Here is a 13,539-nt window from a genome sequence, read left to right as displayed (position 1 = left end):
ATCGAAACAAATAATCATGAAAACAAAAGATTTGATCAATAAAAGGAATTGTTTTCATAAAAATTTAAAATACATTTTTCGAAACCAAGAAAAAGAAAAATAAAAGTACTAAAATTCTTGGCTTAAAAATTATTTTGGCACCCAAGTATTCTTGGTGCCGGATTGTTTAGGGACATGACCCCTATCAATAAAGCTCAAAGCCTTAGGGTTATGAACCCTCTTAGGCATATATGGTGCACGAACACGGTCATAACAAAAATTACTCAAATGACCCTTCCGATTGCAATAAGTACAATGGAAAGGAAGCATTTGCTTATGTTGACCAAACGGTTGTGCACGGGAAACTTTAGAAACATTTGCAAACATGGATGATCTTTTAAAATTATTTTGCAAATGTGAAACTCTCTTTAAATCAAAACAAAATTTGGCCAAATGACCAAATCTACCACAATGATCACATCTATACACATGAGCATGCTTATGATGAGCAATGGGTGCATGTGTGTGTACATGTGATGAAGAAACTTGATGAGATGCACAAGAAGGATTAATATTCTTATGTTTTTGTGCATCATAGCAAAATTTAGCTAAATGGCCTTTACGACCACAAATGGAGCACTTGTAAACTTTGCTATACAAGTGTGCATAGTGTATGGGTGATTTACTAGATTTAGCACACTTGTCCATAAGTTTCTTATGGTTATCAATGCATATTTTCAAAGTTGAATCTAAAGATGAAATGCAATTTTTCATAAGATTCAAGTCTTCATTTTTAGGCACATATGCACTTTTAGAAGTAGAACATAAGTAGTCATTTATAAAAGAAGCAGTGTTATTTTGTATGTTCTTTACTTCTAACATGGCATTATCTCTTTCATGAGTTAAACTAGCAACGTTTGAAGTTAAAGAAACATGATCCAATTTTAATTTTTCATTGTTTTCTTTAAGGATCACATTTTCATTAGAAATAGTTTCAAACTTAGATGCTAACAACTCATGATCGGATTTCAAAATTTCATGCTTGCTTTGTAAATTAATGAAATCATTTTGCAATTTGTTAAAGGCATGTAATAATTTTTCACTAGCACAAGCAAGTTCATCACTAGATAAATCATTATCGGGTTCGAACTCGCAAACCTCACTAGGGCTATCGCCTAGTGGCCGTGTGCATGATGCTCCACATGAACTTGAAGCGGGATCCTCCAAAGCTTGTCGGATCGCCTCCAAGTCTCCTTGATGTGCTTCTATGAATATCCACAATTTGTAAGCACTATCAAAATGAGCAAGTTTGTTAGAAATAGAAGAATCAAGTGCATGAAGCATATATTCTAACACAACTTTATTCATAGTAAACAATCTTTTATCATTTCTACTCCACTTGGATTTCTCCATAGTGGGTACAATATAAGCATCATCAATAATTCCCCATAAATCAATATTTTTAGATTGCACAAAAATTTTAAATCTAGAAGCCCATTGTGCATAGGGAAAATTAATGAATTTAGGAGCAACATTAGATTCATAGCCTAACAAATGTGCACGCTTCATGACCATGATAAATATATATGTGCAAGCAAGACAAAAAATGCAATCAAAACAAGATTAGCACAAAAAGATAACTTGGATCTTTAACTCAAGGCGATTAGACCTTAAATCAAAGAGCACCAAGCTCTGATACCAATTGTTAGACCCTAGAGGGGGGGTGATTAGGGTCTTATGCTAATCTAATCCGATTAAATGCCAATTAAAACTAATTAATAAGTTATCCTAGCAAGTATAAAATACAACAAGATACGTAAGCTAGGATAAGCAATATGAACAAATGAATATATCCTATCAATGAGATATTACAAATATATGAGCAAGGATATATGAACTAACACAAGGGTAAAATAAACAATCTACACAAGTGATAGGGTAATATGATGAGCAATACACAAAGGCGATATAAGATATGAAAACAAGAATAAGAACGCCAATGCAATCACAAACAAAACGATATGTTTACGAGGTTCGGTCCCCACGACCTACGTCCCCGCTCCTCACCTCGAGGAGATCTCCACTATCACAACCGGGTTTTCTACGTTCACCCGAACAACGTTTACACCTCACAATACAATCACTATGTAATCACACCTCACACACAAAGTGTTGGTCCTAGCCCGTGTCCTCCTCCTCAAGTGCTCGGTTACAACCTCTCCCTAGGCACGTCAACCGACACCACTCCTCTTGGATTCGACCCCGTCTCTCACCACACACTTCTCTCGGTGTACAAGTGTATTACAAGTGAATCATCACAATTAAGCACAATATAAATCAATTGATTGTTCTCTAAACAGTGTACAAGTGTATTACAAAGTGACATCACAATTAAGCACAATATAAATCAATTGATTGTTCTCTAAACAAGATGAGAACTCAATTAAGCTCACTCTCAATGTCACAAACCTAAATTATACTATGAATGTAAATACAATAAGCTCAATAGGTTGTGTGTGAACAAAGAGTATCAATAAAACGATTAAACTCAATATAGAAATCTAGTAGCTTATGGAAATTATAATCAAAATAATAAATTGCTAGATGAGTTTAAAAACACTTATCTAAAGATAACAAGAGAGTGGGAGAAGAGTGAATGCTCAAACACCAAAGGATGATCTCCACTTGCTCTTGTGAAATGAGTTGAATGCCCAAACACCAAGGAATGATCTCCTCTTTGCTCTTGTAAAATTTGCTTCACAAACTAAACTCAAACAAACTCTTAAACTCTTTTAAACAAAACTTAAACCCTTGATTAAAAACTTTCTTAAACTTGTTTTAAAACTCTCTTGACTAATTTGAAAAGACATCAGCAATGGGGTATATATACCCACTAGAAATCTCAGCAAAAACCCAAACAAGAAATGACCAAAAACCCCAGCAAACAGCTCAGAGAAAGAGCCGTTAAAAAGCAACGGCTATATTGTCGGTCGACCGAAATTTTTGTCGGTCGACCGGCAGAGAGCAAAAGCCCGATGAGAGAAAAAACACGAAGAAAACTTTCTGGACTAATGTCGGTCGACCGGAAATTCTGTCGGTCGACCGATTTGAGATCTCGGTCGACCGGACCGGTCAACCGAAGATTCTCTGGAAAAATACTGACGAATGGTCAATTGACCGGTCGACCGTACAGGTCGACCGAAAACTGACATCCCAGAAAAAATTGGTTTTAGAGCTGATTTTAAAACCATGTTTAAAAATATCAAATAAATTCCAAAAAATATAAAACTTTGGGGAATGATTGTAGACATGATAATAAACATGCTACAATGACTGGTTATCAAAAAGGACTTCCCAAATGAAAAATATCATCATTTTACAAAATAGTCCAAAACATGAAAATATGAGATACTTGAATTTTGATGTTTTGACATAAACCAACTTTTGAAACTTTGTGAAATGTTTTTATAGACTTAGTAAAACATGTATAAACTGATATTGAAGTCTACAAACTAAGAATACAATATTTTCACAAAATTGCATATTCTATGCAATGTTTTCAAAAACATAATAGAAAATATGAAATATAGAATTTCATATATATAACCATAAAAACTCAAAACATATGTATGTATATATATAACTATATATATGCATAGAAACCAAAACTTATACATATATATATGACTATATATATATATATATACGAAGAAACCAATAAATGTGTGTGTATAGATAATTGAGCTTAGAGTATATAACACACATAATATAAATCCTAAACTAAATTACCCAAGCTAACAAATACTAGATAAACAACATTAGTAGTAAATTGTTTGTTAAACATCATCAAAACAAGAAGGCCAACAGAATATACTCTAGTTTCAAGTAACCTGAGTTGAATACCCCTACAATAGGACTATCTGTGAGGAACTCAGCCAAATGAGTGTACTATAGAGAATCTATAGTGATGTTCTCAGAAAACAAGAGTACATTGTGACATCTGGGCTATGGTGGAGGTAGACGAAGGATCTTACGGATGTAGTCAACACTGATTGTGATCTCTCATCCTCTGACTATTGTCCTAAACTCTGTAGATCCATAGGTTCGATTGTAGTTCATGTAAAACTCCCAAACCCAAATAATATTAGCCTTCTCTCCTCCTTTGTTCTTCATAGGTCCTAATCCAATGTTGTTCAGAAATACTAAAACACTATGGAACTCCTATAAGTAACGCTCGTATAATACTCGCTCATATATGATACTGATGCTTCTTAAGTAAATCTTGAGAAGAAGACTGTAAAGATCGAGCTCTCTTCCCCTACGACATTCTCTATAAAGTCAAATAACCACATACTAGTATAGAGAATATTCATAGGATAGTTTAGAAACAAAGAAAATTGAGTAAAATATGAAATAGGACTAAAAAATAAGCACTTTCTGCTTATTGACCGTTGATGGATGATTGACGACGATCGATGGTTGAACACACCATCAGTGTTGTTCTTTGAAGAACTAAACCTGATGAGTTTTTGCTCCACATTAATCAAAAATTGGTTACAAACTCAATTTTCAATGATCTAAACTATTCTAATACCCATCAATCATCCATCCACACATCTTATATCAATAAAAACATGTTAAAGCCCAAGAAATTAAAAGTTTAAGATCTAGGGTTTCGAAACATACCTTTCTTGATTTGATTTGATTTTAATTATAAAATGGATGATCACAATGATTATAGAATCAACAAATGCAACAAAATCCAAAAAAAAATCAAAAAACTCATAGTAATTAGAGAGAGAACATATAAAGAGGGTAAAAAGTAAAAATGTAAAAAAAACTGCTCTCTTTTATCTGCCCATCAATGATGAACCATCGATGGTGGAATCATGACCATCGATGATCCCTTTTTTGTATGTGTGTGTGTGTGTATAATTATAAAAAATTAGGCCTTTCGATATCTAAATCTGATTATTTTAATTCTACATCTCATACGACAACTCATCGAAACATATTTAGTCTTTTCACATAACGAGCATATAGAATGATAAGTCCCATTGGGAATAGAATCAAAACAACCAAGATTATTACTCTTTATAAAAGAATGTTAAAACTTTTTATGTTTTCCAGAATATAAATAACAAGTCCATTTTTAGCTTTTGCAAAACATTGATTGGAAAGGACCATGCCAAGACATTTTGATCCAATGAAAAATTTATCATGGTCTCTTCTAGGTAACTAATTTTGAACTTTAGTTGTTTATTTTCCGAAATAACTGTTGTGCATTGAGTTTCAAACTTAATTAGTACGAATAACAAATCACGATATAACTCATTTATCTTAAGAACAAGTTTTCCTTTTTTACTTGATGGTTTTCAAGCTGCTTAGATAAATAAGAGATTGGTTTTTATAATTCACAATATTTTAAACACTCAAAAAAGGTTGGATCACTGAATTCAAATTTGAAGAAGAAAATTTAACTTTCTTCGACAAAAGCCTTTTTTTTTCCTTCAAGTTTGTATTCTTCTTTAGTTTCTTTATATTTATGAGCAATATTTTTCAAAAGAATTAACATCTTTTTATACTTAGAATAAAGCTCATTATAAGAAGGATATAACTTTTCATCTGAATACTCACCGTCAAAACCACTTGAGTTACTCTGATCTGAATCTGAAAACAAAGCGACTCTTCCCATTAGACACGTATTCCCTCGTTTGTCATATTTACAAGTCTCAACTTCAAACTAATCCTTATCTATCAAATCTCAGGTTGTAACTTTAAGACTCTTACCCTCCTTCTTTTCCTTTTTGTTGAAAGAGCATCGATTCTTATAGTGACATGGTTTCCTACAACGATAACAAAATAGGTTCAATTTCAGAATTACTTAAGGAATTATTGTTTACCCACTTAGTAAATTGATTATGTCTATTCTGAAAAATATTTTTGTCCTTTCTTTGACTTTAGAAAAGACTTGAACCCTTTTGCAATAAGCACAGGTTGATCATCATCATCTTCTGAACTTGAGTCTAACTTCATCTTCTTCTTTGATTAGGATTTCTCCTTCTTTGCTCATAAAGATAATGACTTCTCCTTCGAATCTTTTCTGAGGCATCTTCTCTCTCTCTCTCTCTCTCTCTCTCTCTCTCTCTCTCTCTCTCTCTCTCTCTCTCTCTCTCTCTTAGTCAGACTTCATAAGTGATAAGATTGCTTGTAAGATCATCAAGTGAAAGTTTAGAAAAATTATGAAGTTATTCTATTGTCGTTACCCTTGATTCCCAATCCCGTGATAGAGAACAGAATATTTTTCTACATAGCTCCTTGTTGTCATATCCTTCTCTAAAAATTTTGACTTATTCATGATACTAGTACATCGTGTGAACATCTTGTATGCTCTCGGAGGCTTTCATCTTGAAATCTTCATATTTACTTACTACCATTACGAGCTTTACCTCCTTAACTTGCAAAGTTCCTTCATGTGTGACTTCAAGTATTTTCCAAATTTCCTACGCAGTAGTACAATTTGAAATACAGTTACAATTTTCAATAGTAAAAGAGCAATATAAAGCATTCAGGCTTTTGAGTTATAAAGAGTAAATTTGTTTATGTTGTGGAGTCTACTTATCCTTGGTTAGAATAACTGTAACACCATATAACTTAGTAGTAGATTCCTTCTACCGATGTTCAACACTCTCCCAAACATCTAAACTAGTGGACAACAAAAAAATTTCATACATGCTTTCCAACATGTGCAATTGTTGCCATCGAAAAGTGGGGGTCAGTTTACGGCATTGTCCTTTAGGAAAAGCTAAAACGATGGTAAGGCTTGACATCTCTACCCTAAATTGCGATGCCTAAAGATGGGTAATGAGGCATTGTAACTAGTTCTTAGAACTAAATGCAAGCCTAGAGGGAGTGAATATGATTGCTATAATTTTTTGACAAGACTCAATATATGCAATGAAAATAATATGTGAAAAATTAAAGCGAACCAGCACAAGAATACGAGATTTTTATAGTGGTTCGGATTAAAATTCTACATCCACTCTTCCTTCTCGCGAAGAGTCTTCTTCATTATGACCGGAGTTCTACCAAATCACAACTTGATTTAGCAGGCTTTATAGACAAGACTCTGGAATCTACCCGAAACCAGTCGACTAACCTAACTCCTCACGATGACCAGAAAAAACTTAGCCATAGCTTGCCACCCTCAATTCACCTGCGTTGAATACGCCAACCCTCAATTACTCCAGCTTGAATATGTCGTTAAAACTCACAAATTTAAAATAGAAAACCAACCCAAAACTAACTAAAGCACAATTAAAAAGATCTTACAGTCCTTTAAATAAATCGCTCTCCAAAACATTATTGAAGATCTTGAAGAAGCGATGTTACAGTTGAATGCAAATGGCACTTCTCCTCACTGAAACAATCATCCGATGTTGAGCACAACGAGAAGAAGTTGAATGAGGCTTTGAGGGTTAAATTCTCAAATCAAATTCTCTCAGTAAACCCTAGAATAGATATCTCATTTTTCTTCGTTCTCTTCATTGTTTATTATGATCTCTATCGCCTCTTAAATAAGCCTTGATAGGACAGGAAAGAGATACCCAAATCAGAGTTCAAATTGGATAATAAACAGGTTGATGAACGGCTAAGATTAAATCTAAAAATCTGCCAAAACTCATCAGGACCATTGATGGTTGATCACAATCATCAATGGTTGATGATGATCATTGATGGTTGATTGTAGTCCATCGAATGTGCAAATTCTGGTTTGTGGAAGCGATTATTGATTGTAGTTCGTCGATGGTTCGATTTCTGATTTCTATTTCTATGATTGTTTCCAGTAGTCCATCAATGGCTAGACTCGACCATCCATGGTGCCTCGTGACCGTAGATAGTTCAAAGGCTAAAATCAACGTTTATGTTGACTTGTGCATCATTTTGATCCGTTACTCCTTCATACCTATTTATACCTAATTAAAATATATCATCTCACAAACATACCAATAACAAATTAGAGTTTGTTATTTATCAAACTAGAGATGTTGTACGAACAACATTACACCCCGAACGATGTTCTAACAAGTTCTTTCTTTTTTACTTAACTCAGTCCGCTATAACTTGACTGAGGTCCAGACACTCATGAAGCTGAATAAACATGCTAGCTAATATCTCTATTAGAAGATAACTGGCATGTTCCTCGAATCAAATCAAGTATCACCTAAGAGCTATTTGGTTTGAGAACAGCAACTTTTCATATCGAAATATATCGGAATATTCAGGTAAATATTATTCGTAGAGATATTCCATCATATATATACATGCATAATACTCATCAAGGACCACGGGTCAAGACATGTATGTATATCTACACATCATGAAGGTAGACAGAATACACGTTTCACAAAGCACGCAAACCAAAAAAAGATCTTAATGTGGTTCCTTGGAGACTGATTTTTTTTCCCCAAATAGCATCACAATTAATAAGCAGAATAGCAGAAAATTTTGCCTGGGCCATGACTGCCACATTAACCCATAGGGGATACATAGGACCCATGTGTGCCCACATCCACCCTTTTTCACCTGCGCGTTCCACTTCCTGAAGGCTTTCTTGGTCGTGTGATTTGAAGAGGAGCTTTGCTACAGGCACCCAAAATATGGGACCAATAGGGGGGACAAGTGAGGTGTCCCCCTCATATTGGATAATGAGTTGGCCATCATTAATGATGGCCAACTCATTATCCAATAGGAAGGGGACACCTCACTTGTCTCAGTCTCATATTTTGAGTCCTTGAGGAAATTTTCTTTGAAGAGAGAAAAATAAAGAAAAAAAATATATGTGTGTGCGCACACCCATAGAAGAATAATGAGAGGATTCTCTCATATAAAGTGATGCGTGAGTATCCAAAACTAGAAAAGAGAGTTCTAGGTGCTTGCATTTTCTTTGCTACAAATGTGAACTTAGATATCCGATCCGGTTCTCCAAACGAACACAAGATATATTGGTGACCGTTTAATGAGATTAATGTACCGTACTATTTCCATCTTCCTCTGTCTCTATAAGTACGACCTTGATTTCCATCTCTAAGTAGCACAAGTAGAACAAGCTTCCGCATGTGAATTTGTTAATTTGTGGAATCAAGTTGTTCCTCATTTCTAGTCTCCGTCACCTGGCTCTCATTAGATTCAAATCTACAAGCGTAGAGCCCTGATATGTAGAACATGAACTCGACCAGACTCAAATCATGACTATTTAGAGAACAAAGGCTTTCACTAGGCAGAACTATCTATCATTGAATGTTAGTATTTGTTTGTAAAAAACAAGATAGTCCCACATTGGAATTTTGAACATTCTTTTAGAGGTTTAAAAGCATTGAATGCTTATTGGGCTTTGAATAATGGATCAAAGTGTAGGCTTCTAAACCCGCGTGCGGGTAGCGCGAATAATGCGCGATTTTGACGCACTTAGCACGCTTGCCGCTGCCGCTTAAATGTTCTATTTTTTATATATATAATTATATATTGAATATATTTTATTTTTAATAATATTTCGAAATTTAAAAATTATGAAAAGACAAGTGACTGTTGAAAAGTGGCTGTTTGTTCTAAGGGGTGTTTTGAAAAGTTGTGACTGTTGGAAGCACATTTTCAAAACTATAAATAGTTTATGCTTTTCAGATATCTTTTAACAATTCATTTTTCTGAATCTTTTCTAGCAAAAACATCTGCAATATTACAAACTTGTTTCACAACGAATTAAGGAAAATTCCAGATTTGCTTACTGGAATTTTCATTTTCTGTTGTATCCTGGGAAGAAAATTTGCATTAACCCGAAGCAACTTTGAATATCAAGTGGGGGCAAATATTTCTTTAAGGAAAGTGTTTCACGCCTCAGAATTTCTGTCTCCTTAATTGTTTTACTAACATTGAATCTATGCAAATGTATTAGAATTTGTAAATGAGTTCCTACTTTGGACCGCGGATATCCAATGGACAAGATAGATTAGATAGTTTACCCGTATGCTTACCCGTATGCGGAAAATTTGAATATTTGTTCAAAGGGCACTTGCTTTTTCGCCGCATGGTATTTAGTGGACACCTAGTGTTTCTAGAAAAGTGTCTATTGTCGAATCAAATGCAAAACTTGAGGGCACGAAAATGAGTGCTTGACTTAGATTTCTTCTTAGTTTAGACAATAAATTGTCCATTAATTAAACAGACTCTGTTGGATATTTTTTTTCCTTTAACATGTGAGGCATCAATCATTAATACTAATAAGCTAGTACTAAAATATTGATTGGTGACGTTATATATTGATGACTAGCTTTCAACTTCATAGACTGTTGTTTAGAGGGGCTTTCAACTTTCATAGACTATTGTTTGGAGGGGGTGCCCAGTATTTCATCATCAACAACACTGACGTGTTTTTCTTTTTTCTTTTTTTTTCTGTCAATTTTATTTCATTAATTCACCAGTATAACAACAGTGACATGTGTTAACACTTGCAATTTGGAGAGGCTAATGTAATTTTTCACATAGTGTTGAGGTGGACATGGTATGGATAAAAGTGATGGATGCCTTAATAATCTCATCAGCTGAAACTTAACAAGCTATATAATTAAAACAATAATATACATCCAATTCCACTCAAGGATTTGATTCGTTTCTCCCGTCTTCATTATAATCTACTCCACCTCCAAATAGCAATTGGTAATGCAACACAGAGCTCTGACAAATTTGAGAAAATTTTATCATCCAGTGTCCTCAACCTTCTAAGTTAATGATATAGGAGTTGCTTGTAGATCCTAAAACATCAGTTGGCATATTGAATTTAAGCTTAAAGAAGATAACTCATCAAAGTGCATTTCTTCACACATGGCGGGTGACTCGGACGGTTTGAAGGTTCTAGTATGGCTCCCACGGTCTTGGGTTCGACTCTGAACTGGGTTATTTATAATAATAATAATAAGTGCATTTCCTCATGCATGTTTAGATGATCAACTGTAGATCTATTTCCCCCCTCTTCTAGATGAGTGACACTACGGTCACACTCCCCACCACACCATGGGACACAACCCCCCTCACAGCTACAGTGCACGGGCCCACTTTAGATTTTTTTTAAAAAATCTAAAGTGGGCCCACTGTAGCTGTGAGGGGGGTTGTGTCCCATGGTGTGGTGGGGAGTGTGACCGTAGTGTCACTCTTATTTTAAAGTTTATTGTCCGGTTTTGGATTTTAGTTGGGCGTGTAAATGGTCAATTGCACATAACCCCCGCTCCATATTTTCACTTATCACCCCTGTCTAATTTACTAGATCTTAACCCCTGTTTTCACAATTTTTAGAAGGACACACTTGCAGTTAGGCCCCGTTTGGTTCTCTTTTTTGGATGGGTAAAAGAGGGGAAAGCTGTCAAAATTAGCAGCTTTTTGACAGCTTTCCCCCAAAATCACATTTTATAGAAGTGATTTTGGGGGAAAGCTGCCAAAAAGCTGCCCTTTTTTGGCAGCTTTCCCCCTTTTATTCATCCAAAAAACAAATCCAAACATCCCCTTAACTCCCTCTTAAGTGTAAAAATGGGGGTGAATCCACTGTTGATAAAGTAGTGTCACCTGACACTACTTTCGGATTAATAAGTGTTACTATCCAAAGAGACGTGGTTGGCTCAATAATTGTTTAATGATGTAGATTGAAATAAATAAATAAAAAAGCAGATTGTGTTACTAACAGTACAATCATGTACTTTTTTATGAAAACTTGTTGAGGGTGGTTGTAAAATTGTTAATTATTAACAATATAATTACACTACTTTTCAGAAAATCATGGATTCGCTAATGACAATGCCAATAAAATAGCTGAGGTTAGAACATCTCTAACAGCCTCCCTATCTCATGTTCTAGACTAAATATAAGGAATATGAGGCAGAAAAGTTGCTCCAGGCTACCTATGTTTGAGACTAAATATAAGGAATATGATTTGGTATTCCAAATCAAGGATAACAAAGTGACTCCTTATATTTAGTCTCAACATAGAGAGCATTGTTAAAACAACTTTTTCCCCTCTCCTACTTCCGATATTTAGTCTAGGACATGAGACAGTGAGCCATTTTGGGAAGCATTGTTAAAACACTTACTCATTATTTGGCTCCTTATTTCTTATGATGAGAGATTTGCTCCTCAAATATAGGGGAAACCTAAAATTACTCTTGGAGATGCTCTTAGGGCCTGTTCGGTTGTTTTCCGAAAAAAACAAGAAATGGAAATGTCACATTTCATTTGATATCATGACATTTCAAGAGTTTTCCCACATTTTATTTTTTGTGTTCGTTTCGCAAAGAAATCACCCCTTGAAACCGCCAAGTCACATAAAGAGACAAAAAAAGCCGCAATAGTAACAGTGCATGTGTTTTCTATTTCTTGTGTTCGTTTGAACAAAAAAAAGGGAAAGAGAAATGGAAACATTTAAATAATCTGTTTAATTCCCATACATTGTTCCAATAGTGCTTTTAAATATTAAAAATTCATTGAATTGGCATTTTCAAGTGTTTTCAGAGGTTTTTGTTGTGAAAACACATTTCTTAAAAATGTGATGTGACATCCTACGTGACGTTTCATTTCTCTAAATTTCAAAACGAACCGAACTGAAGAAATGGAAACTCTTGAAACCAAAAACCTATGTGGCACATGGGGAATTTCTTAAAATGTGAGGTGGCGGGTGTTTTCTCATTTTTTTGAGCAAACCGAACAGGCCCTTAGTAAAAGTGAAGGTGTAAACAAGGGGGGGATTATCTGAAGAAGAAAACAAAAAGAATGGAATTTTCAGTTACCTGAAACTTGATGACCCTCATATAATTAAGCATCTCGTTGACGGCCTTCATCCTCCTATCCCTCATCCCCATCAGCAAGAACTGATACGCATTGCTCTTCTTCGTCACCACCGTCACCACCCCCATTCATCACGACGATCCCGTGCGACCGCCGCCGCACATAAGCCACCCCCAAGGTACACTTACAGCAGCGCAGCGCGCACCGCCCACCTGCATCGCATCACGCCAGAGAAGATGCACCTGGCGGTCATGAACGTCAGCGAGCTGCTGGGCGCTCGACGCGCCATGGCATCCCAAGTTAAGTCTCCACGAATCAACTGCGACGCCGTGCGTGCTGGCGGGAGGAGCAGGCAGAGACTTTAGGCCTTCTAATGTAGAGCGAGGTTATCAGGGTGGAGCGGATGAGCATGCCGAGATTGCCTGCAAAAAAAAAATATGAAAATTGTGATAAAATTTTGAATTCAACCCGATTAAAATTGTAATCTCATTCGCCAATTCTAGCGGCCCGATTTAGAATTCAACCCGATTAAAATTTTGACACGTGGGGAACCGAGCGAGTAAAGTATGCATGCCTTAATTGCAACATGATTCCCATGGTTCTGATCGATATATGTTTTTTATACCTGCGATGAAATTGTACTGATGAGAGGACAAGACCGGAGGAAGCGGGCCTCGCTCGCTGCCGCGGCCGGCGCACTGTGAGGCGAACTCCATACGGTCACGGATGCTGATC

The 13,539-nt window shown here is 35.6% G+C and overlaps 1 protein-coding gene across 1 annotated transcript in view; it reads right to left on the bottom strand.

The window, feature by feature from the left end:
* The window catches only part of LOC109831414 (ABC transporter C family member 14-like), a 29,018-nt gene extending 16,060 nt beyond the window's left edge, over positions 1-12,958 (bottom strand). Inside the window, exon 1 of the mRNA XM_020398738.1 lies at positions 12,807-12,958. Coding sequence (XP_020254327.1) covers positions 12,807-12,932 — 126 coding nt within the window. The 5' untranslated portion in view covers positions 12,933-12,958. The remainder of the gene's footprint in view (positions 1-12,806) is intronic.

The sequence above is a fragment of the Asparagus officinalis genome, chromosome 2, assembly GCF_001876935.1.
Source record: "Asparagus officinalis chromosome 2, Aspof.V1, whole genome shotgun sequence".
Classification (NCBI taxonomy): domain Eukaryota; kingdom Viridiplantae; phylum Streptophyta; class Magnoliopsida; order Asparagales; family Asparagaceae; genus Asparagus; species Asparagus officinalis.
The sequence above is the reverse complement of the archived record's forward strand: the minus strand, read 5'-3'. Positions and strand labels throughout refer to the sequence as shown.